The 23,404-nt window shown below is 44.1% G+C and overlaps 1 protein-coding gene across 8 annotated transcripts in view; it reads left to right on the top strand.

The window, feature by feature from the left end:
• St6gal1 (ST6 beta-galactoside alpha-2,6-sialyltransferase 1) overlaps positions 1-23,404 on the top strand; it is a 139,952-nt gene that overhangs the window by 111,439 nt on the left and 5,109 nt on the right. For all 8 annotated transcript variants that reach the window (XM_075967773.1, XM_075967768.1, XM_075967780.1 and 5 more), the window contains 2 exons: positions 21,420-21,518; positions 22,769-22,943. In XM_075967773.1, the coding sequence (XP_075823888.1) occupies positions 21,420-21,518; positions 22,769-22,943 (274 nt within the window). The remainder of the gene's footprint in view (positions 1-21,419; positions 21,519-22,768; positions 22,944-23,404) is intronic.

The following is a 23,404-nucleotide window of genomic DNA, read 5'->3' as shown; positions in this document are numbered from 1 at the left end:
CCCTCTCTTCTCTGACTACCTATAAAACCAAGTACTCACACCAAGAAGCCTAAAGTTGCAATAGAGAACTTCAGAAGTGTGGGGGAGGGACTGAGGGAGGGAGGAGCATGGAGCTAGGAGAGCCCTGCCTAGGGGGTCCCTGCACTCCCGGTAAGTCTGGAATGCTTCCTGGGGGAGGTGTACTCAGGGGTGTATTCAGGGGAGGAGTAAATAATGATGCAATGGATGTGGAAACAGCTTGCCTGAAATCCCATATGAGAGCCTGCTGAGGACATGGGAGGACATGGGAAGAGTCCCGTGGCAGTAGGTTGTGGGAAAGACTACTGAACAGTTCTGCCATGGTCCCATGTGCAGTTTGTAACTCACGGTCGACCATCTGGTCACCCCGAGGGACACAGTGAGGAGGGTCCTGCTGCCTGTAAAAGGGCTTGCACTAGAGTAGAATGCATTCGAGAGCTGCTGCAGGGAGCTGGGTGGTTCAGTAGATTCAAGAATTCTTTTAAGTACAACAGTATGAGATGTGGGATTCCCCTCTGTATGCTGGAAATATGTTTTGTTACCACTGGTTAATAAAAAAAGCTGCTTCGGCCTATAGTCGAATAAACCCAGGTGGGAAATCTAAACAGAGATATATATATAGAGAGAGAGTAAGTGGAGTCAAGCAGACACCCATGTAGCTGCCAGAGGAGAAGGACGCCAGAACCTTACTGGTTGGCCACACCCTCATGGTGATACACAGATGAATAGAAATGGGTTAATTTAAGATGTAAGAGCTAACTAGGAATCTGCCTAAGCCATTGGCCAAACAGTGTTTTAATTAATATAGTTTCTGTGTGTTTATTTGGATATGGGCAGTCGGGAAACGAATGAGCAGTCTCTGTTTACACAGCGTTATTTCTTTCACATAGTTGCCACTCAGGGTCATCTTGCCTTCCTGGCAGAATTTTGTTTTTCTCAAGAAGAGAACTGCTCCCTTGAGCTGCCTGTTAGAGGCGTGGCCTTTGATATGAGGATAGGCCTAATGGGGGCGCGATTGTTCAGTCAGTGCCTCGTCGCGTCAGATGGTCGGTCAAGCCCGGTAAACAGCATTCACATCTTTGCATCCTAAATTTTGCTCTGACAGGCCTCTTTAGCATCCTGTCTGTACAGGCTGTATCTTGGAGGTGGTGATCCCTTAGCTGAATTCTACTTTGTGTGTGTCTTAGTTAGGGTTTCTGTTGCTGTGAAGGGACACGATGACCCCAGCAACATTAAGCCTGGCTCACAGTTCAGAGGTTTAGTCCATTATCGTCACAGTGGGAAGCATGGTGGCACACAGGCAGACGTGGTGCTGGAGAAGGAGTGGAGAGTTCTACATCTTGATCTGCAGGGAGCGGAAAAAGAACTTTGTATCTCTGAGCCTGGACTCGAGCATTTGAGACCTCAGATCCCAGGCCGTGTCTTCAGTAATTCTGCAAGTTTTTGTAACTGATTTTTTTCTTTGATTAAATTGCCACTGTCAGATGAACACAGCACATTTCCCTAGCTTCTCGGCATCATTGTTGGTGCATTAGCAATAGGGAATTAATAGCAGCCCTGTTAATTAGTATAGCCTGTTCCTGTTCTTTTTGTTCTGTGGGAGTATAGTTTAAACCATTAGCTGTTTGACAGGTCGCCCAGTTGTTGTATACATCCTTATTATTGTAGACAGCCACACTGGGAGACCTCTTGCAGAGAGGGTGATGGGCACAGTCTCAGGTTTTGAGACAAGAAGTATTTTATTATTCGTATCCATCCAGGAGCTCGCTCTATCTCTGACATCAGTGTCTTATCAGGCTGTTTTTTTCCTGGACTGCTGGAAAAATAATAGTCTCCTTAAATATCAGTGGGCATTGTGAGACAAATTAACAGGAATAGAGTTATAGGTGGATTGTTCACAAGCAAAAAGGCATCCTTCGTGCAAAGAAATATGGCTGGCCCATAGAGGATGGCCTTGGCGTGGGAACAATTTTATTTGTTTCTTGGGGATGTGTAACATTTCTGGGTTCAGTTTTATATTTTAGCACACATGCCGTTTGGATGTCCTGTAACACAGGGAGTACGGGGTTCTACTGTGTCTAGTGTTTGCCATTAGAAACTCTTCCCCAGTTGTAAGAATCTTTATAATGGGACGGGCTTTGGGATACCTGTTGAAGAGTGAACCTGGTTAGGTTAGCAATATCCTGACAGGTTTACAAATGGGTATAAGACAAATGTCTAACATACGTTCAGCCTTTAACTTCTCTTTTAGACAGAAGTCAGTAGCACTTACACTGTGAGCTGATTTTACCCAGGTGGTATAATGGAGATGCTGTCCTAGCTATAGGTTTTATTTCTATTTCTTTCTGCCCTAGAATTGGGCAGTCAAGGCAGAGAGACGTAGTGGAAAGGAGAGCCGGGTTGATAGTACTCAGGGGTTTTTGTGTCTTACATGGACGTAGTGGACTGGGCTCCACCTCTGGGAGCTGGGTGAATTTCACCTTGAAAGGATATTCTCAACGAATCACAGTCCACTTGCTGGCCAGGAATGTCTGCTTCTCCCTTGAGCTATGTGTGGTGAATCCAGGAGTAACCCAGCAACACTGACAACCGTGGCTGTGGTGAGAACCGAGAACCGCGGGGTATGGTCCCCTCCAGCGAGGCTCAAGGGTCTTTGGATGGTGGTGTCTTTTAACCCAGACAATGACACCAGCATGGTAAAGTGGGGTATCAGGTCCCAGTCTCTTTCTCCCACAGTTTTGCAGACATGCTAAAGAACCTATTGCAGAGCCTGGAGGGACTAGAGAAGGGAATGGTTAGAAACTCCAGCTGAGTTTACATCCTGCAGTATAGGTAGGAGAGAAGGAAGTCTGCCAAAAGAAATTTCAAACAGAGAAAATCCCCACTATAAGAAATGTACTTGCCTGTAAGCCAGTAAATGGAAAGAAATAATTTTAGCAATTAGAGTTTTTTTTTTCTTAAGCGTACTTTCATGAATGGTATAACTGTAGTTCAGTAGTCTACTACAGTGGCTTTGCACAATGTCAGGATTTATTGAATAACAGTTCATAAACCATTGTGGTGTCAGGGACAACAGTTTACCAGACACTTTTGTTTTCCTTGGCAGCCCTCGCCTTCAAAGCAAACATGGGTTCTTTTATTCCCATCTTAGTTACTGACATTAGCTCTCAGATTACACATTTCACTTCATACAGTAAATTTGTCCATCTACACAGACACACACACACGCACACGCACATGTACACACACACACACACAGACGCAGGTGACAGACAGGGCTAAGAGGTGGCTCCGGTGAACTTCTGCAGGTCTATGAAGCCTTAAGAGGGGAAGCTGACAGAAATGCAGGGAATGAGATAACTAAACAAACCCAAGGCAGAGAAACTACCAGTGTTAGGCTTCGGGACCAGAGCTCAGCTATAGCGTTTAGTAGAGCTGTTCAGGCAAAAGGGCAGGACCAGCTCGAGATGAAGGAACAGATGGATGGATGGCAGTTCCAGGTGGGCGAACGGGAGGAGGGTGTGGAGATGGTAGTTCCGGTAGACCGCATCCAAAGCGGGACTGAGTCAAGCTATGGCTTCTGGAGCGGCGGGGAGTTCTCTGCCACTTGGTTACTTGGCATGTATATTATTAGGTGTCTAGCTGACAGGTTGGTGGGGGTTACTGCCATTGTAATGTTAGGTTTCCTTAATTATGGTCTGGTTTGTCACCTGATGTGACCTTCATCTGCCTGTGTGCATCATTCTCCATTCACCCCGATAAATTGACAGGGCGGCACCCTTTCTGTTCCCAGGAATGAATCAGTTATTAATTCTGTGCCGTGTGAATGACACTGGGCATATCCACACTGATGCAGAGTCATCCTCCCCCTTTAAGATGGGTACCAAAAATTACTTGCAAATGGCTTCTCTCGGTGCAGTGTCCAGTATGATAAACCACCGTTTTATACAATACAGAATAACTTGGAGCAGGGCACAGGCATTTTTCCTCTTCCCTTGTTGCAGATGGGATGGAGCTGAGGAAGTCTGAAAGCCAGTGTAGGTTTGGAAGGGAAGTTTTTTTGGAGGTGCACAGGAGGAACCCGCAAACCTACCCCCCACCCCAGATTACCACTGTGTTCACTGTAGAAGCCCACTATTTTGGGTCTTGCCAGTCTTGGGTGACTTAGAGATTCAGGGAAAGGTTTGGATGGTAAGATGCAGTTGAGTTAGGCCAGCCACTACTGTTAGCATTTAGAAGCATCCACCTCCCATTCTTAAGCCCCAGGACAGGCAGCTGTGTACACATTCCTAGACTAGCCTAGATAGAAATCCAGTCTTGCTAATTGTGGTTTCTTATCACAGAGATACAGGCACTGGGCGATGGCCATCATCATTATACTTCCTCTTCATTGTTAAAAGCAGCTTCCACCAGGGAGATTTTAAAGTCCACATCTCCCCCCTTTACCCTTTCAGGAGACAGTTATTGACAACTAGTTCTTTCAAAACAATTTAGGGAACATTTTGAGTAGTTTTTATTACTACTGCAAATGCAGTAACTAGAGAACACTTCTGTGTTAGAGGCATTCTTGTTTTCTAGGCAGGAGGGGAAACTTGGGCTTTATTCTCTGAAGGCTGTGAGAGGTGGATTGTGACTCCTGGGGGCCTCCATGAATTTCTTTAGTTTACAAAAAGAGATAACGTTTTTTAGATGTTAGCATTATCCTTGTTTGCAATCTGTACTGAAATCCACATTGTAGAAAAGCAGCTAACGGTGCTGTGAAGCGGCGGGAATCCACTCACGCCTAGCAGCAAAAGCTAGGACTATGGGGGTTAAAAAGCATGAACATTCTTTATTCTGTCCAGAGGGCTGGATAGATAGATTGGACAGAGATGCTTTTAGCCCAATGAACAGCGCCTCTAAGTTTATACTTAGTAGACAACCAAAGGAAATTTGAAGTCTTGAACTTGTGACTGAAAATAGCATAGTGTCAGTGCTGTACCAGCTTATCAGAACCCCATTGATCAATGTTAAAGCTCCGATCTTTTGACATCCTAGTATAATAATAGCATAGTGGAAAGGAAAGAAATCTGAAGCTCTTCTCATTTTTCGCATCCCTTAGATAACTTCCTTAGACCTGCAGAACTTACTACTTAAGCTTCCACATCCTCAGAAATCCCCTTCTTAGACCCTTGCAACTTTAAGCCCCTCTCTTTCCATCTAATCATTTACCAGGTCCACGAGTAGCTACGGCTAGAGCTGTCATTGCAAAGCAGGCTCTTTTGTGTATGTAAGAAGTTTAGTGGGCAACAATGAAGACACTAAGAGAGACATGCATAGATCAAATCTACAAGGGAAGTAGAAAAAGACAAGATCTCCTGAGTAAATTGGGAGCATGGGGACCTTGGGGGAGGGATGAAGGAGAGGGGAGCAGAGAAAAATGTAGAGGTCAATAAAAATCAATAGAAGAAAGTATATTGGAGGAGTGGGGGAGGAAGAGTGAAAAAATGAGAGGCCATCTCAGAGTGGGGGCACGAGAGAGGCAGGCAGACAGAACGAACAGGCAAGGAGGGACACAAGAGACAAGAAAGAGAGAGCGAGAGAGAGAGAGAGAGACAGAGAGAGAGAGAGAGAGAGAGAGACAGAGAGAGACAGAGAGAGAGAGAGAGAGAGAGAGAGAGAGAGAGAGAGAGAGAGAGAGAGAGAGAGCGCTGTGCTTGGCAGACACTTTTAAGGGGTGCACATGGCAACAGGTGATGATGTAACTCACTGCCTCAGCGGCTGAGGCAGGTGGCTGCCATGGAGTAGGAACTCATGTGTGTGTGTGTGTGTGTGTGTGTGGAGGAGGGGGTGGGGGGCAGGGATGACAACTTACCTCATCTAGGTAAAGAGGCACAGCCGACTCCCCGGTGTCCTGTTTGTTCACAGTCTGGACAGGGTCTTGGCAGCAGTTGAGGTGAAAGGCAGTTTTGTGGGGGGGCTTTTTGTTTTGTTTTGGCTTAGTGGCCAGCTTTGCCACATTTACAGCAAGCTCCAGGTGGAGGTTCTTCTGCGCCTATGATCTTCTTTTGAAGAGATAGGTGTGCTGCCAGGAGCTGGCATGTCTCTCATGAAAGGCTTCTTTTTATTAAATATTATAAATGCCAAATTCTCAGATCTCTGCAGCGTTTGAGGACCATTGTCTGTTACGTATATCTAAACTAGACAGACATGGCTTGTTTCTAGTTACTTATTTCAGGCTTAACTTCGAAAACATATATAAGACGCTAACTCTGGACATGTCAAAGAATTGGATCCTTTATGAGGTGACCGACTGTTCACTTGTATTCCTTGACAACAAGTAGCTTTTTAAAGACTGGGACTTTACATTCCATCCTGTTCAAGGTGATTGACCATTAACTTGCATTTTAAAAAATCATCCTTAACAGATTACAGTGAGTTCGTAGCTTTTATAAGAATAGGACTTTACACTCCATTTTCCATCTCTGTTAGATTTAGCTTTAAAAAAAAATCAAATTTTGAATTGAAGATTTTTTTTAGTATCAAAATAAAACTTTTAATCATAGATAATAGGCTCAGTAAAGAAACCAAAATAGCTGTTCTGTGGATGAAAACAAGTTTGTTCCAAACTGCCAAGGGTGTCTCCCGAGAATGCAAGAAAAAGCGACATGGTAAAGACCCCCGGCACCGAATGGGAACTGGAGAAGAGGGGCCTGTGAGGTGGGGTGGCGCCCATGAGAAGGGACTAAGGAAGCCCAGAGACCAGCACCACCCATGACAAGCCAGCAGCCACCACAGTCGCACGATAATGGACGGGCCCCAGCCAGATAAGGAGAGTGACTCCTCTCCTAGCAACAGGAACTTTCCTCAAGCACCTGAGGGAATGGGGGCCCCTGTCCAAATGACCAACCCTGGGAAAAGGACCCCCTTGGGGACCAAACACTTCATTATAGTTTGCATTTTTTGCATTACAGATTTTGCATTATATTGCAGTTTTTTACATGGCTCAGTTTATCCAAACAGCTAAAGCTTAGAGTGAGCAAAGACAAAGCTAGACAGATGTTACTGTGGACCTGCGTGGACCTTAGGAGGCCACAGATCTTATTTATCGATACATTATTTATTAGAATATGCTGGCACTTGTCTAAGTTCTCCAGAAGCTTGGTGTGGAGCACTTGGCAGAGACATAAGTACTTGGGTGTAAAGCTCTAAGCCAGCTTTGGTTAATCTGAACAGACCTTTATAACCTTACATTTATATCGCCATATGGAGTATATTCTAAACCACATATGCAGTATGCTGTAGCAAACATAACCTTACATTTCTATCATTATACGGAAGTCCATACCGATCCAAAGTATTTGAGATTTGTGCTTCCTTAGTCTAAAAGGAGATGCGATGAACAGCGAGCTCAGTAGGAATAAGAAGCGTCGTATGATGTGTGCTCTTTAACCACAGTAAAGATGGCTGCCACCTGTATCCTGATGAGGTCGCCATTCAAGATGGCGTTTTACTGAGGACTTTGGAGCAGTCCATGAGATACACTGATCTAGCTTTCATTCCTTTTGATGTCGTTGCTGGTTGGACTATGAGGGAAATGTTCACAGAATGAGTTACAGTCTTTCTTCCTCTTCATTTTTTTTTTTTTTTTGGTTTTTCAAGACAGGGTTTCTCTGTAGTTTTTGGTGCCTGTCCTGGAACTAGCTCTTGTAGACCAGGCTGGCCTCGAACTCACAGAGATCCACCTGCCTCTGCCTCCCGAGTGCTGGGATTAAAGGCGTGCACCACCACCGCCCAGCCTTCCTCTTCATTCTTTGAAAAAAACTTTTGGAAAAGAATGTGGTTAGCACTTTAATATTCAGTGCTATAAAGCCATGGGGTCCTGGACTTTGTCTAGAATTAAAAAGAAATATTTAGTTTTGTTACTAGTTTTAAGTATGTTTCATTATTTTTTAAGTATGTTTCATTATGGTTTAGTTTTCTTAGGTTTTGTTTCTAGAAATTTGTTTATTTCATCTAGGCTGTGCTATTGATTGCTGTAACTGTTCATAGTATAGTCTTTTATAATCTTTTTTAAAAGTTTCTGCAGAATTGTAGTAATGACTCCATCATAATTTCTGGTTTTAATAGTGGAAAGCTTCCTTCTTTTTACCTTTGTTCCTTGAGCTAAGATTTATCAATATTGTTGAATTTTGCAAAGAACCAACTTCTGGGTCCTTGTTTCCCTTTTCTGCCCCCTCTCTCTCATTTTTATTATTTCCTTCCTTCTGCTAGCTTCATATTTAGCTTGCATCTCTTTTTATGTTATAAAGTTATGTTAATTTGCGGTCTTCTCAGCTTTTAATGTAAGAAAGCAGAAGTAAAAATTTTCCTTTACTGGTACTTTAACTGAATTTTGAACGTTTTATATACTTCATTGTGTTTTAAATCATTTCTAAGTATCCTCTGATCTCCCTTGTTATGGGCTACTGAACTATAGTTATGCCATTTCATAAAAGAATTCCTAAGAATACTTTATGTGCTAAGTAAATCTTGGTAAAACTGGTCTCGGGACTAGCCCTAAATTCCTATGCAATATGACCCTGAGCTAAAGATTACCTACTGTCTCTCCGCTTCAGTAAACAAGGTTTGCTTGCTGTAGATGTCCATTCTGTATATGTCTCAATTGTGTGTTTTTTCAAAACTTTGAGCCAAATGGAGGTTAAGGCTGTGTCCCACTAAACTGTATCCAAACCATTAGAACCAAGGGAGAGGGACAATGTCTTGCTTTTTTGCCCTGGGCCGGAGGATGTTGGGTCCCATCAAACTCCTCCTCATCCCAGATTGGAATTCCAGCAGAACCAGATATCACAGAAAATGACCATGACTTCTCATGGGAAGTAGACACTTGCTATTTTTCCAGCCCAGCAGTTCACTCTTACTCTGCAGAACTAAAAGCAAGCCTTGAAGCCTTGGACTGTCTCAAGGTGCCTATCTCCCAAGGTGGCCCTTCAGCTCCAGAGTCCCAGAGAGATGGCCTGACTTTAGTTTTAGATTGATGATCTGATCTTACTGAAGGCTGCCAGAAAATGTTAATCCCACTGGGTGAGAAGAAGACCTCTGCCACAATTTTTGAGCCAAATTTGATGCAAGCTTTATTAAATGGCCGAGACTATGGATTACAGCCATGACAAAGTGGAATTTGCTTCTGGGATGCAAGGATGGTTTGACATAAAATGTTGATAACATAATGTGCTGAATGAATAGGATGAGGGGAAAATAATCATTTTAACTGGACAAAAGTGTCTGATAAAATTCAGTTCTTTTTCATGATTAGAAATGCTCACTAAACTGTAAGTAGAAGGCAACCACTTAGCATAAGAAGTGCCATTTATGTAAAACAGGCAAACACCACACTCAATAATGAAAGACCAAAAGTCTTCCATTAAAACCAAGAACAAGACAAGGGTACCTGTTTGTGCTTGTTGTATTTAAATATCACGGCAAGACCTGACCAGAAGAATTAGGGAAGAAAAATGAAAAATAGATCTAAGTTGGAAAGCAAGAAGTAAAAATGTCACCTGTTTACAAATATTTATTTTATACATTAAAAGCTCTATATTTTACCCAGCCCTCCCACAAAGTTTGGTAAAATAACAGAGGCCAAATTCTACACATAGAAAACAGCTGAACTTTTATACAACATACACCAACAATGAGTGTGGCTTGTTTTATTTCAAGTTGAGACTAGCTAGAGCTATCTGAAGGGAGGGAATCTCAATTGAGAAATAACCTCCAGAAGATCTGGCTACAGTATATTTTCTTAATTACTGATTACTGGGGGAGGATGCGGCCCTTTGTGGATGGGGCCACCTCTGGGCTGGTGGTCCTGGATTCTATAAGAAAGCAGGCTGAGCAAACCATGAGGAGCAAGCCAGTAAGCAGCACCCCTCCACGGCCTCTGCATCAGCTCCTGCCTCCAGGTTGCTGCCTTACTTGAGTTCCTGGTCAGTAATAGCCACTGACCTTGGTGGTACAGAATGGGGTTGGAAATTGGCATTTAACTCTAAAGAGGGCTATTCTTGAATAGTTCCTTTCTGTGTGGGGCCAGTACTTTTCTTCATTTGTCTCTGATGCAGCTTGTATGACAAAAATTGTTCTGTTACCTGAACATCACCTTGAAATTGCAAAGCAAACAAATAAGCAAAATCTCAAGCAGCAGCGCCTCCAAAAACAAACCCAAAAGCTTAATGCAGCTTCTCTGTTGACATTCTGAATGTTTCTAGATAAATTTAAAATAAATTTAAAAAAAAGGAAAGGAAAGAAAGGAAACACTTGAAAAGGAAGAGGTGGCCTTGGTGACATAAACCCTAGCAGCCAATCGGAGAGCTCTCCAGCTTGAGAGGAAGGCAAGCTTGAGGCCACCCTGGGTCTTCAAAAAAATGAAACAAAGCATAAAAAAAATGAGAAAAGATGTGAGTGGAGGAGACAGCCCCAGTAGGATCCCTACTGGTGTGGTTGCACTTAGCGGAGCAGATGTAGCGGTCACTGGTGAACCTGCTAAGTAGCAAGGAAGGAGTGGGACTTACTGGTGAATGGGTACTGTGTTTCAGTTCACAAAGAGTAAACAGTTCTGGAGGTGGATTGTTTTAATAAGTGCACAAAAACATGGTTGTTCTTGAGCTTGGAACTTTAAAAGATGGCCCAAATGCCACTGGGCTCGGTATTTCAAAAATGGCTAACATGAGGTTATGCTATGCATATTTTCATCAAGTAAAAAGTGTTTTGTTTCATTTTTCTCATTGGAGGAGAAACTATCTAATGGGGGAGATATGGAATATACTGGGAAAAGGAGCAGACAAATGAGTACTGAGACAGAGACAGCTCGCCCACGGGAGGACCACTAGCAGCAGGAGGTGTTCCTAGGGAACCTGAGGGGAAGATGCTGGGACCTGAGAACAAGAAGGCATCAGAAGAGAAGGCTGGGGAAAGGTCCAACAGCATCAATGCGGAGGGTGGGGAACAGGGGATCTGGCAACTGTGAGAAACAGGGCGGCATTCGCAGGCCATGTAGGGGCAGTTCTCTTCAAAGCTGGGCCTGTGGTTTGTTCGAGCTTCCTCCAGCCCAGCGTCTTTGTGGCAGAGGCTAGCACTGGACACAGCTGGGTTGTGACGAAGCCACAGGAAACAAACTGGGGCCTTTCTCATTAAGAAAGTGACTTTTTATAGAAAAGAGTGTCATATTTCAAAGTTTTGGTTCAGCTGACACATTTTTGCCTTGTGCCAGATGTGGTAAGATTCGGCAGGAAAGTGGTCTATTAAATTTGGGTCCATACCTTGACCCAGTTTTAACTCTCAGTTTGCCATGGGTTCTGTGAAACTCAGCTGTGCACCTGTTGTGCACAGGGGACCTGAAAGAAGAGATGCCAGGACAAGAGAATATAGTGGCTTCTTTAGAAACATCTGGAGCCCTGGAGAGAGAGCGTCGTTCCTGTGGTGAGGCACAAATGTGCTGACAGCTTCATCCAGGTCATCCCCAGATAATTATCAGGGCCGAGCCTAAATAATAGCCCCATTTACTAAACATCACCCGAGGTGCTCCACGTCTTGGCTCACCTGATTTTTACGACATATGAAGCTTGATCATTGTGTTACCCAAGGTCATTTAGGCTCAAGCTGTAAGAGTTACTCCGAGAGGCTCAGCAAGTAAGCAGGAGGGAGCAGAGGTGGGGTTGGATGTGGTCTGTTTCCCCGGCGCTACCTGAAACCCCAAAGCAGCTTTTGTGTTTTTGTTTATTAGTTAGTTTTACAGCATTGGGAGCAGATCTGAGGTTTCTTCCTGTGCCAGGAGGTGCCTATCACAGCCATCTCCCAGCCTCTATGGCATTCTTTAAGTTCCAGCTTTCTTTCCCAAGGTGTGGATAGACAGGTGTTGGTGGGGGCAGTGGGGGCATTTCCATCGTGTATGATCAGAGCTGAGGTGAACAGAAGGTGAGTGAGCTCTCGTTTCGCTTACTGTTGACATTTTTAGTTTTTCATTTATTTTACAAGGTAGCCGGTTTCCTTATGGGAGTTTTGTTATGTTGAGCCCTTCCCCACTCCTGCCCCGTCCCATGTCTCCACTTCCCAACCCTCCTTAAGCCCTTCTACCCCTGGCATTTCTTCTTCTCTTTCATACCCTGTGTATTCTGTTACCTTTCCCACCCTTCCCTTTAAAAAGTCGGGTGTCTCCTTCTTGTTAGCTCCTTTCTGGTTTCCCAGGCTCAGCATGTACTCACTCCCACAGAAATACACAGCAGGAAACATGACACGCTAGGATCACAGATGAGAGAATGCGCATTTGTCTTTCTGAGCTGGGCCACCCCACTTAATACAACATTTTCCAGTTCCATCCACTTTCCTATAAATTTCACATTTTTGCATCTGAATAAAGTTCCATGGTGTACAAATATCACTCTTCATTGTCTGTTTATCCATAGATAGACATGTAGACTGAATAGGAACAGAAAGTGGATTCTTGTCTTGTTCCTGGTTTTAGTTCTAACTCATTGAGTTTTTCCCATTTTTTTATGATGTTGGTGTGGATGTACGATGTGTAGCCTTGATTATGTTGCGAGATACATTCCTTCTGTGCTTGGTCAATGCAAGGAACACTGCTTTCACCTCAAATGGAACAATACATAAGTTTTTTTTCTGGAACCAATATGAGGTGACCATGGTCCAGAAACAAATTTTCTACTCCAATGTGGGAACAGTTTCATGACATCTGTATAGTAATAGAGCAAAGAAAGTCATAAACCAGCATGACTTTCAACACATTGCTGTAATACCGGGAAGGCAGGTCACAACAAGAAACAGAAAATTCTGCTATATGGTTCAGATGCCATCTGATGATGGGTACAAGGGTCCATTCATAAATTCTGAAAGATCCACCCGATTGTCTCAAAGATGTTGCTTCATACTCAAAGAGGGACAGTGGAGGCCGAGGAAACCCAAGATTATTTGTAATTAGGCCCTGGATCTGCAACATTCAAGTCCCCACAATCACCGAAGTTCTGGAATGTTCAACACAGACATTTTCTCTTTCTGAGAACTTTAGTTCACACCTTTATCCTGAGGAGATATTGACTGATGCCTGTAATGTAGTTTTTGGCCTTATGATTTGGAAGTTAAGCCGTTTGAGTACTGTGACTTCTGGGGCTTCTTGATTCTGACCATCAGGTGCATTCTGTGTCACTGCTGAGCCGAAGAGGGTCATGACTTGAAAGTGAATTCAATCACCTACTTACTCAAAAGCCCCAGCTCTGTGTCCCCTCTCCCCTGCATTGTCTGTCTGATGTGCAGCCAGCAGCCCCAGAATCTGTTCGGTCAGCTGAAGTCCTCTGCCAAGGTTGAAGAAGAACACAATACAGTTTCTTCCCTATGGATTCTAGTAAAAGAAGAAAGCGCTCCCCCATCGCATACATACACAAAGCCTGTAGAACGTATGCACAAAACAGTTTATCTGCGGAGCCAGGTACCCCTGATCCGTTATGTTAGACAAGGGAACAGCAGTTTGGGGCTCAGAGTTCTTTTTGTGAGGGCACTATTGAATCCTAGGTGATAATAAAAGCCTATAAATTAGAAGCTATCTCCTCTTATCTAACTCATGTTTCTTTTCAACTCAAACTCCACCATAACTAGTACTTCCATTAGAATCTCATCTAACCCTAGAACATTTCCACTAAGGGCGGTTTTCTAGGAAGTGTTGCCTCTGTGTCTCTGTGGCGTATAGGATCATGGGTTGCCTTCTCATAAGATCTTTGTCTGGCATGTGGTGATGGAATAAGGGCCATTCACAGAGGGGGGTGGGCCATGGTCTTCAATTTCCTGGAGAACTTTGTGTAGAATTAAGTATTATTTTTTGTGGGAGTTTTATTGAGAGAAAGGGAGTAGGGGAGGAAAGAGAGGAAGAAGAGGCAAGGACCATCCTGCCTCTTTAGAAGAACAGTGGGAAAAGAAAAAATGTTTTTGTTGTTGGTGGTGTTTTTTTGGGGGGGGTGTATGAGTTTCAAGACAGGGTTTCTCTGTAGCTTTGGAACCTGTCCTGGAACTTGCTCTGTAGACGAGGCTTGTCTTGAACTCAGAGATCCGCCTACCTCTGTCTCCTGAGTGCTGATATTAAAGGCATGCACCCCCCCCCAAGTATTATTTTGTTCTTTGTAGAAAGCTTTTCAGCAATAAAGTCGGTTTCTTTGATATGTGGCACATCTTGTCTGAGCATTCGTAGTTTGTATCTTTTAAGGAGTGTGCATATTTCTTCCAAATTAGCTAACTTATTGGCGTGAAGTTGTTCCTCATATTTCCTCACTGTCGTAAGTGCTCATGAAGTCTCTAGAGATGGCAGTTCCTTTGAGGCGAGTCAAATGGTTATTGGAAATCACAGCTTTAAAAGACAGAGGAGGTAGAAAGCAGTTTCTTCATTTCAGAAGTTGCTACGGACCGCTTTCTCTGAGGCAGGTTGTGAGGGGAACTGAAGCTCAGCGGCAAACGGCAGTCAGACAGAAACAGCAGCTCTCTACCCAGGTTCTTACCCAACCATTTCACTGTACAAAGAAGGAAGGGGGCGGGGAATGTGTTGAAAGGAGAGCGGAGTCCCTTGTTCCGGCTGCCCGGCTAGCTTAACCCCCAAAATAACCACACAGAAACTGTATTCATTTAAACACTGCCTGGCCCATTAGCTCTAATTTCTTATTGACTAATTCTAACATCTTAATTTAACCCATTTCTGTTAATCTGTGTATTGCCACCTGACTGTGGCTTACTGGGCAAGATTCTAACTGGTGTCCGTCCTTGGCAGGAGATCCATGGTGTCTGCCTGTCTGTCCTTCTTCCCAGCATTCAGTTCTGTTTACCCCGCCTACCTAAGTTCTGCCCTATCAGGCCAAGCAGTTTCTTTATTAACCAAGGAAAGCAACACAAATACAGAAGGACCTCCTACATCAGGAGTGGGGGTAGGTGACCTGCCCAGATTGCATCGAAAATAGTAGCAAAGTCTGCATAGGACATAACCCTCTGACAGACAGCTGGTTCAAGGCACTCCTCTGCTTTTCTAAAGACATCCTCAAGTCCTTTTCCCTCATTCTTTACTTTGTTTACTCATTTTCCTTATTTCTTCCCTCTTCCACTATAAGGTAAGATCTGTGAGAATGATAATCTGTCATTTTGTTCACTGCAATATCAAAGTGTTGAGAATAACATTAGTTAGCCAGTCGGTGTGGGAAACACCAGTCGAGGTTGTATTTGTTTCTGTTGTTCACATCACTATACTAGAAGGCAACTTAAAATGAAAGAGTTAATTTTGGCTTGCAGTTCAGAGGAACATAGTCTGTCACCACAGGGAAGGGATGGTGTCGGGAATGGCGTGGTCTGTGGCAGTGGCCCAGAACCAAGGTGGGGAGGTGCCAGTCCCCAGACGCCTTTCTCCATTCCTTTTAATTCAGTCTGGCTCTCATGACTCATGACAGCCCCATTTAGAGTGAGCTTCCTCTTAAGTTAAATATGTCTGGAAACCCCCTCACTGACAAAGGAAACCATGTACCTCTTTATTGCCCTGTTACTTTCCAAGCCAAGTTATGGCGTTCACCACCACAGGAGTACTAGCTGCTAGATAGCCTTCTGTGATTGACGCTAAATTTCTTTTGCTTATTTTAACACTTTATCTGGAAATACTTCAAACCTTTCAAATATTACAAGACCATATCAGACAAAGATTGTGTGTGCTGTTATCCAGACTCAGTTATAAATAGCCTTTTATGATATTTGCTAGATGGTCTGCTCCTTTATATGTTTATTGAGGGACAGATGGATTCGATTTGATATTTTTTTCTTTCTCTGAGACAGAATCTTCCTATGTGCATAGCCCCAGCTAGCCTCAAGCTCACCTTTCTGCCACAGGCTTTTCTGAGTACTGTGATTATCAACATGCTATACGTTTGATAGACACCAGTCCTTAAGTACATTGGTGTGTGATGTCCCCAATTACCAGCCAGCCACTGCCCCAGCAAGGACCTCCCAAAAGTAGTTTTGTTCTCCCTGTTTGTGAAAGCCAGGTGTGGCTGCCCTGAGCCCTCTTAATGGGCTTCTTAATTAGGCTCCACACACTCATATGTAAATAAGTCATTGGGAGTGAAGTTCACCAGCCTCTCTTGAAATGTGAAGACCGAGGAAAACCCGACCTCAGTCTTCTGGACGCAGAGGGCTCCCCTAGATATGTACTGTGGGCTGTGACATTTGGCCTCACGGGGACCAGTCAGGAAATGTACTGTCTGGAGCAGAGCAGAGCCCTGAATTCAGAAAACAGCTAAAGATTTGATTTTCACATGAAGGACTGGTGAAGAGGGGGCTTTTTTCCCCGAGTACTGAAATTCAGAAAGCTTTCTTTCCCTCTATTGTCTTGGTTGCAGAGGGACTTCTGCTTTCTTCTAAGGCTCTTTTAACCTCACAGGTCCTCTTTATTGAAAAATGGTTCTGGTAATCCAGCTCTGACCCTGGTGTGCTGACTCCTGATGGAGTAGTCTTGATTCTCCATGCTTGTGCAGGTAGAAACACACACACATATATGTGTGTGTATGTGTGTATATATATATATATATCACATACATTATATACACATGTTCATATGTGTGTGTTTTATATACACACAGACATATAGTATTGCATGTCTACACATGTTCATATATACACATGTGTTTTATGTACATGAAAATATATAGTATATGCATATTTGCATGTGTTTACATATATACACATAGGTGTGTGTATATACATCTGCACACACATGCTTGCCCTTATCTTTGAAAGCTTCAAGCACGTAGATTCCTTCTATGAAGTTCAGATATATTTTTATATCTCACAATGCATACTTATAAGGACACACACATGCTCATGTGTGCTGAGGGCCGGCTTCTTGCTGTGTCCTCCCTTCACCTTTCTTCTAGTGCATGCACAGAGACTCTGGTGCCTCTTTCTAGCAAGGTTGTCACACTTAGTGGATGAGAGCTCCACCCTATGGCCTCAGTTTCTCCCTAAAGGCCCTGTCTCTAAATGCAGGCACGCCGTGAGTCAGATTTTCATCATTTGAATGGGGCACAGCCCTACGTGGAGAGAAAGTGTTCTGGAAAGACAAGAGTCACAGATAGAACTAGTCAGAAGTAAGGTCTGAGCAGCGGAATCATGTGTAATCATAGATGAGAACCCCTTGCATGCATGCGTGCATGCGTGTGTGTTCCACACTTATTTTCTATACATTAGTATTTGTTACTTTGTGGTTGGGAAGGTTGCTTTTGAGCAGCAATGCCTATCTCCCCGAAGTAGCCTTTTCTTGCTAGCTGTTTTTCTAAGCTCTGTTGCTATAGGATGATTGAGTCTCTTCATGATCTCACCGCTCTCCCATCAGGATCCTTTGACAGTTCATACTGCCTTGTCATATAAGTACAGGAGCTTTGCTCCTTCCAGTATAGGCTGGTACCTTAGGCACGGCCTCATAGGATGTGGTGTGTATGAACAAAACATTTAGACCTAAGTCTACCAGGACCACAGAAGGTAGCATGGAGGGGGAGGGAGCAGGGCGGGAATTCACACTTCCTGCCCTCCGTAGGTCTCAAAGAATCTTTTTTGAGGTGATGTTTAAATGTCACCCAATAGAAACAGATGTGGATAAGTTCAGAACCATTTCACTTGAAGGGGTTGGGAAGATGGGTACAGTGATGCTTTATGACTTTCCCTTTTCCCTCCAGCAGAGCCCAGCCCTGGCCACTTTCTGCTCTCCTCTGCCTAAATGTGCCATTTATCGCCTCTCTCCAGTTTCTTGAAATGCCTTTCTGTTCATCTCAAGCAACTCAGAGGACCATGCAGTTGCCGTGTGTACAAGGGGATGTGCTTTATATAAATTCCTGGGGGGCTGTAAGAGTGCCCCCCGCTGGAGCAGGAGGAAGACTGGGGGTAGCCTGCCAATTTTAAGCTCCTGTTCTATCTCTGCCTCCAGCTCACAACCTCTGACAGTGCTGCCTCTTCCCTGGACTTCACTTTACTCATCTATAAAATGGTGCTTTTTAATCAATCCTTCTGGAATCTTCCAGGTATGGCATACTAACCTCAGACAGGAATCAGTATTTTCATGATATACTTTCAAGCTTCTCACCTTAGACATCTCTCTCCAAGAGCCTGGAACCCATGTTGCGTGTGTGAGTCACTTTAGGGTTTGGTTAGAAGTCTGCCCTCTCGAGACAAGTAGGAGACTCATGGTCTGACTCAAACTAATAACTTGCGTGACTTGGGCAAGTTCCTTGACATCCTGAGTTTGGTACAACTTTTATGAACATATCAATGCCTCCTAGGACCATTGTGAATATTTTTACGATAACGTATACACACACTATTATCATTTACAACAAAGGTGAAAGTTTGGCTTCTCTCTTGGGGTTTCTGAGGACAGTAAAGCCACAGATGCAGAGAAAGTTTACAGAAGCCAAAAGAGGCTGGCAGTAGCCTCTTTCCTTACACATGAAGGAAACAGCTAGATTGGGGCATATGTACTTAGGAAGACTACCAGAAGCTGGCTCACCTTTGGGATACAGATGAAAAGGACCTACCACTTGGCTCCTGTCCACATCCCTCTGTCTCTGTATTCTAACCACACTGAAAACTTTATAGTCCCCAAACAGACACCTTCCATATATAATAGAAAATAGGTTTGGCTGTAGTAACAGGAACCACCTCACTACCTTCCCCCTCCCACCCCAGACTTTCTTAATTAGGCCAAATGTATTCACTCTTCTGTCTTACAAAAGTTCAGGGTAGACATTGCTGACTTTCACATTATCTGCTGTGACAAGGTTCCAGGTCCTTCTACTTTTTATTTCACTGTTGTTGTCAGCCTATGACATCATGACGGCCACTCAAGCTCTAGAGGTCACATCCACATTTCAGGCAGCCAAAGGGGAAGGGTCACCTCCTGGAAGCCATGCTCTTTAGCTGTTATTGGTTAAAATTAGTTTCTTGGCCGTTTAGCTGCAAGAGAAGCTGACAAGTATTTATTTCGGATAGCCTCTTCTAGGTTGTCACTCGGTAAAATAAATATGAGGTTACTGAGGAAGGAAGAAAGAAGAGGCTTGTGTTGACAGTTCTCCATTTTCTTTTTCTTTCTTTCTTTTTTTTTTTTTTTGACAGTTCTCCATTTTCTAGCATCTTCTAGCATCAGGGATCTGCACTTGTTCTCTGTGTTTGGAACATTCTTGCTCTCTTGACCCCCATGGTGTGGCACGTTCATCTTTACCATGCCCTAATGATTGAACACCCCATTGTCATCCTTACCTTGTCTCTGGTATCATATTATTGTATGTTTAGCCATTGTTTCATTGTTGACCTTCTCTATCAGGCTGTGACCACCTGAAGGTCTGTGCAACCCTTGGCTCTTTAGCAACTGATCTAACGATACAAATCCTGGCCAACATGAGCTCACCAGCTCGGCAGAAGATGATATCTACAGGCTTCCAGGGATCCTCCATCTGTAGGAAGGGATGGGAAGTTCCTAACATTGCTGTTCTTTGTACTACACATAAATCTCCCTTAGTGTCACTGCCAGACACTGTAGTGATTCTGTGGGGTCTCTGCCCTAACACTGGTGACCGAGGTAAGAAGGGATTGTTGAAATTTTGTTCCTCTCATTTTCAGTCCCTTCTCAGTCTGGTTTTTACCACATGCACCACTCACTTTTAACCCGGGAACCTCATGCCTGAGCTATTCTTTACAATGAGTGTTTGATAGATATCTCATATTACGTGTGCATATGAGTGCATGCATGTGTGTGTGTGTGTGTGTGTGCGTCTTTTAAAAGGATGTAGCTCTCCTCATTATTAAGCCTTTAGGGCTAATCTTTCCTGTCTACTTATATCCCACATTTGATTTTTAAAACAGATCCTCTTTTGTGTTTATTTTTGAGGTTATAATCTAATTACGACATTTCTCCCTTCCCTCCCTCTGAACCCTCTCATATACTCCTACTCGCTCTCCTTCAAATTCATGATCTCTTTCTTCACTGTCTGTTATTGTATATGTCTATGTATTTGTGTATTCACATATATTCCTCAATATCCAGTCGGTCCACATAATGTTACTTGTATGCGTGTTTTCAGAGCTTCTGTTTGGTGCTGGGCAACCAGCTGGAGTACTCTTCCCTGCTCCCAGCTTTCTTCCATTACCTCTAGTTCTTCTAGTAGGGCTGAAGCCTCCTGAGCTTGTCCCTGTCCAGGCTGACAAGTCTGTTGGTGTCTTCCTTGTTCAGCTCATGTTTGGGCAGTCATTTTGGTGAGATGTCACAGGTGGAGCTTCTGATGTTACTAGGAGACACACACTCACAGTAGGTGGCATATGAATATCTCTCAGTCTGCTGAGAACCTGCATCTGAAGTGCGCTTATTTTATTTTATTTTTTAAGTATACTTGGTCCTTTCACGTGAGCTGCTGATTTCTATTGTTCAGCCAAGTGACCTTGTCTTGGTAACAGAGAAACTATGATCTGTATTGGCCAATATGAAAGATGATGTAATCAGACTAGACTAGACTTTGTGGGTGGTTCAAAAAATTTTCGTGGATCCTCAATTACATTTAATAAGATCTTAAAATTCACTCTGACTTCTCCTGTGAGGCCCAAGGACCCTCGCTTCAGAATATGAGCATTAGAGACCCAGGGTGGCCAAAGCAAGTCAGTGATTTTGCATCAGCCCAGAGTGACTGGCACACTGACTGAGTTCAGAGAACAGACTTAGAGCTCAGAGAGCCTGATTCTTCCTCCCTTTCCTCACTCGCTGGATCCAGAGTGAGTGTCCACGTCACCTGGCTTGTCTTTCCCTCTGCTACTTCTGTTTGTCTATTTCTTACCAAAGATAGTGGGTAGGTTCACTGTTAAATTTGTTGACATTTGTCGAGTATTTATTTAAAACTTATCAAGCGTTTGACCTTGTCATGTCCCTGGTGCTTAGGCAAACTTGGCTGTTAGTAATTTGGCCTGGGACTGTAGCTGGACTGGCAGAGGCTAGCTGGGACCCAGTATTCTCAGTCTATCTGTAACTGGGGCCCAAGCTTGCCTGTGGCATCTTTGAAAATGGGCCATTATTTTTTTGTTTCTCTACTCCTGGCACTGTATAGCTATAGGACAAGAGTGCTGTACCATTTTCACTGTGACCCTTTACATTCAGGGTCCGAGCAGAACCCTTTCGACTCCATGCCTAACAGCTTGCTGTAAACACAGTTCTGGCGTGCATGTTCCTGTCTTTCCATTGAAGGGAAGCGCTAAACCAGCTTAGGTCTCAGGCGGTACCAACTTGGTGATGTATCAGTTGTTATTATGAGCCAAATATTTACACACAGGTGCTTATGTCACATCCTGTCTCTTTCTCCCTGCAGTTAATCACCACAGAAAAGCAGTTCCTGAAGAACAGCTTGTACCATGAGGGAATCCTCATCGTGTGGGACCCGTCTCTGTACCATGCTGATATCCCAAGTGTAAGTGGACCGCTCATCTGCCTTGTGATTTGTTTCTATGTTTTTAAGTCATACCAGACTGAGCCATTCCTGGCTGTTTGGGTTTTAGGCAGCCCTCTACACGGTTGTGGGGCTGGGAGCTAGCAAACTCAGAATCCCTCCCCTCCCCCCCCAACAAGCCCCTCTGGGTGCCTTCTCTGGAAGGCCATTTGCATATTTTCTGGAGAAGATGCATATTGAGAGTGTTGGGGACTGGGCCAGTGGTAACCCAGAGTAAGATCTGTTTGCGAGTGCTTACTTACTGCGTTCATCAAGGCCACTTACTCCTGATGAATCCTGGTGAGGAAAGAACAATTACTGTTACTCCTATCAGTAATGTCACATTTCTGCTCCTCACTTCCGGCGTCTGGAAGTCTTCTCGTTTCACTCTTGTAACGCTATCAAGAAGTAGGTGGAAGTGTGATGGCTCCCATTTTACAGATGGGAAAGCTAAGCATAGAAAGGCGAAATCCATGCCAGGACCTGATTTCCCAACTCAGTGGCACAGATCTGCATTGTCCATTGTTTTAGGGTAGAAGATCAGAGCCACGGGCCTGCTGGCTTCTTAGGCTTTCTGTCCCCTCATTTTGTGTTATAGATGTAGGTTAGCCCCTCTTGTCATAGGCTGTTGTGGCCTCAGGTGAATGGCTTTCCAGAAGCAGGACAGAAAGCACTTCTGGCACACCAAATTCTTAAATGCCCACTGACGGCTAGTCAGCTGTGATAGTCTCCAGTTTTCTAGTGACCTCGGTTATAACCAAGTCTGCCTGGTCGAGCGAAGGATGACTCTTGAACCCACAAATGCAACAACTTGGGCCCCAATTTTCTCTCCTTCAATAGTAAGTGTACCTTAGTCTGCTGGTCCTAGCTACTGGGGAAGCTGAGGCAGGAGGATCACTTGAGACCAGGAGCTCAGGACAGCCTTTTTGCAAAAATAGTGAGAGTGGCTCAAAAACGAACAGACGAACAGCAAATAAAAGCTAGTTTAGATGGTGCAGAGACCCCCTTTCAGCTGATACCATTCCCAGCTTGGTGGCTCTGAAACCTGAGGCCACCAGTCCAACAGTGCTGTGAGCATAGACTACATCCTGGTCCCTACTCCACTACCCACGAATGCTGTGGTTTGGAGAAGTTTGTGATCTGCTGCAAGACAAGGCTGATGCTCTGGAAAGAGTGTTTATGCAAGAAGCACATTTCTTCGCTGACCCAACCACTTCTTTTTTTCCCCCCAGTGGTATAAGAAACCAGACTACAATTTCTTCGAAACATATAAGAATTACCGCAAGCTGTACCCCAACCAGCCCTTTTATATGCTCAGGCCTCAGATGCCATGGGAACTGTGGGACATCATGCAGGAAATCTCTCCAGATTGGATTCAGCCAAACCCCCCATCCTCCGGCATGCTGGGTGAGTCCAGGCATGGAGAAGTCCTACGTTGTTTTCTAGAAGAAGCTCACTTTCTTCTTGGGTTTCATTCCTTCACCAGAACAGTTGTTCAGCTTGTACACTGTACTAAGTTCTATCTCAAGTAAGATGTAATTTTTCTTCTTCGGATGTCTGATGGGGGAGAGTCTTCTGTTTTTGTGTTAATTTCATTGGTTAAATAAAGAGACTTCCTTGGCCCTTTAATAGGACAGAAAATTAGGTGTCTGGAGAGATGGCTCAGCCGTTAAAGGCTAGGCTCACAACCAAAAATATAAGAGTTCGCGAAGGGAAAACAAGCGGGGAGCACGCTGTGAAAGCTAGCGGGCTAAGCGCGAGCCCAGTTGCGCTTCCTGAGCTCCATTAGCTGACTTGCTCGCAAAGGCTGGAAAAGATCAAGCTTGTGCTCCCGGGCTGCACAGGGACGGAGGCAAAGAGCCCCACGT

This window comes from Microtus pennsylvanicus, chromosome 1, assembly GCF_037038515.1.
Source record: "Microtus pennsylvanicus isolate mMicPen1 chromosome 1, mMicPen1.hap1, whole genome shotgun sequence".
NCBI classification, from domain to species: Eukaryota; Metazoa; Chordata; class Mammalia; order Rodentia; family Cricetidae; genus Microtus; species Microtus pennsylvanicus.
Note: the sequence above shows the minus strand (reverse complement) of the source record. Positions and strands in the feature narration are given on the sequence as shown.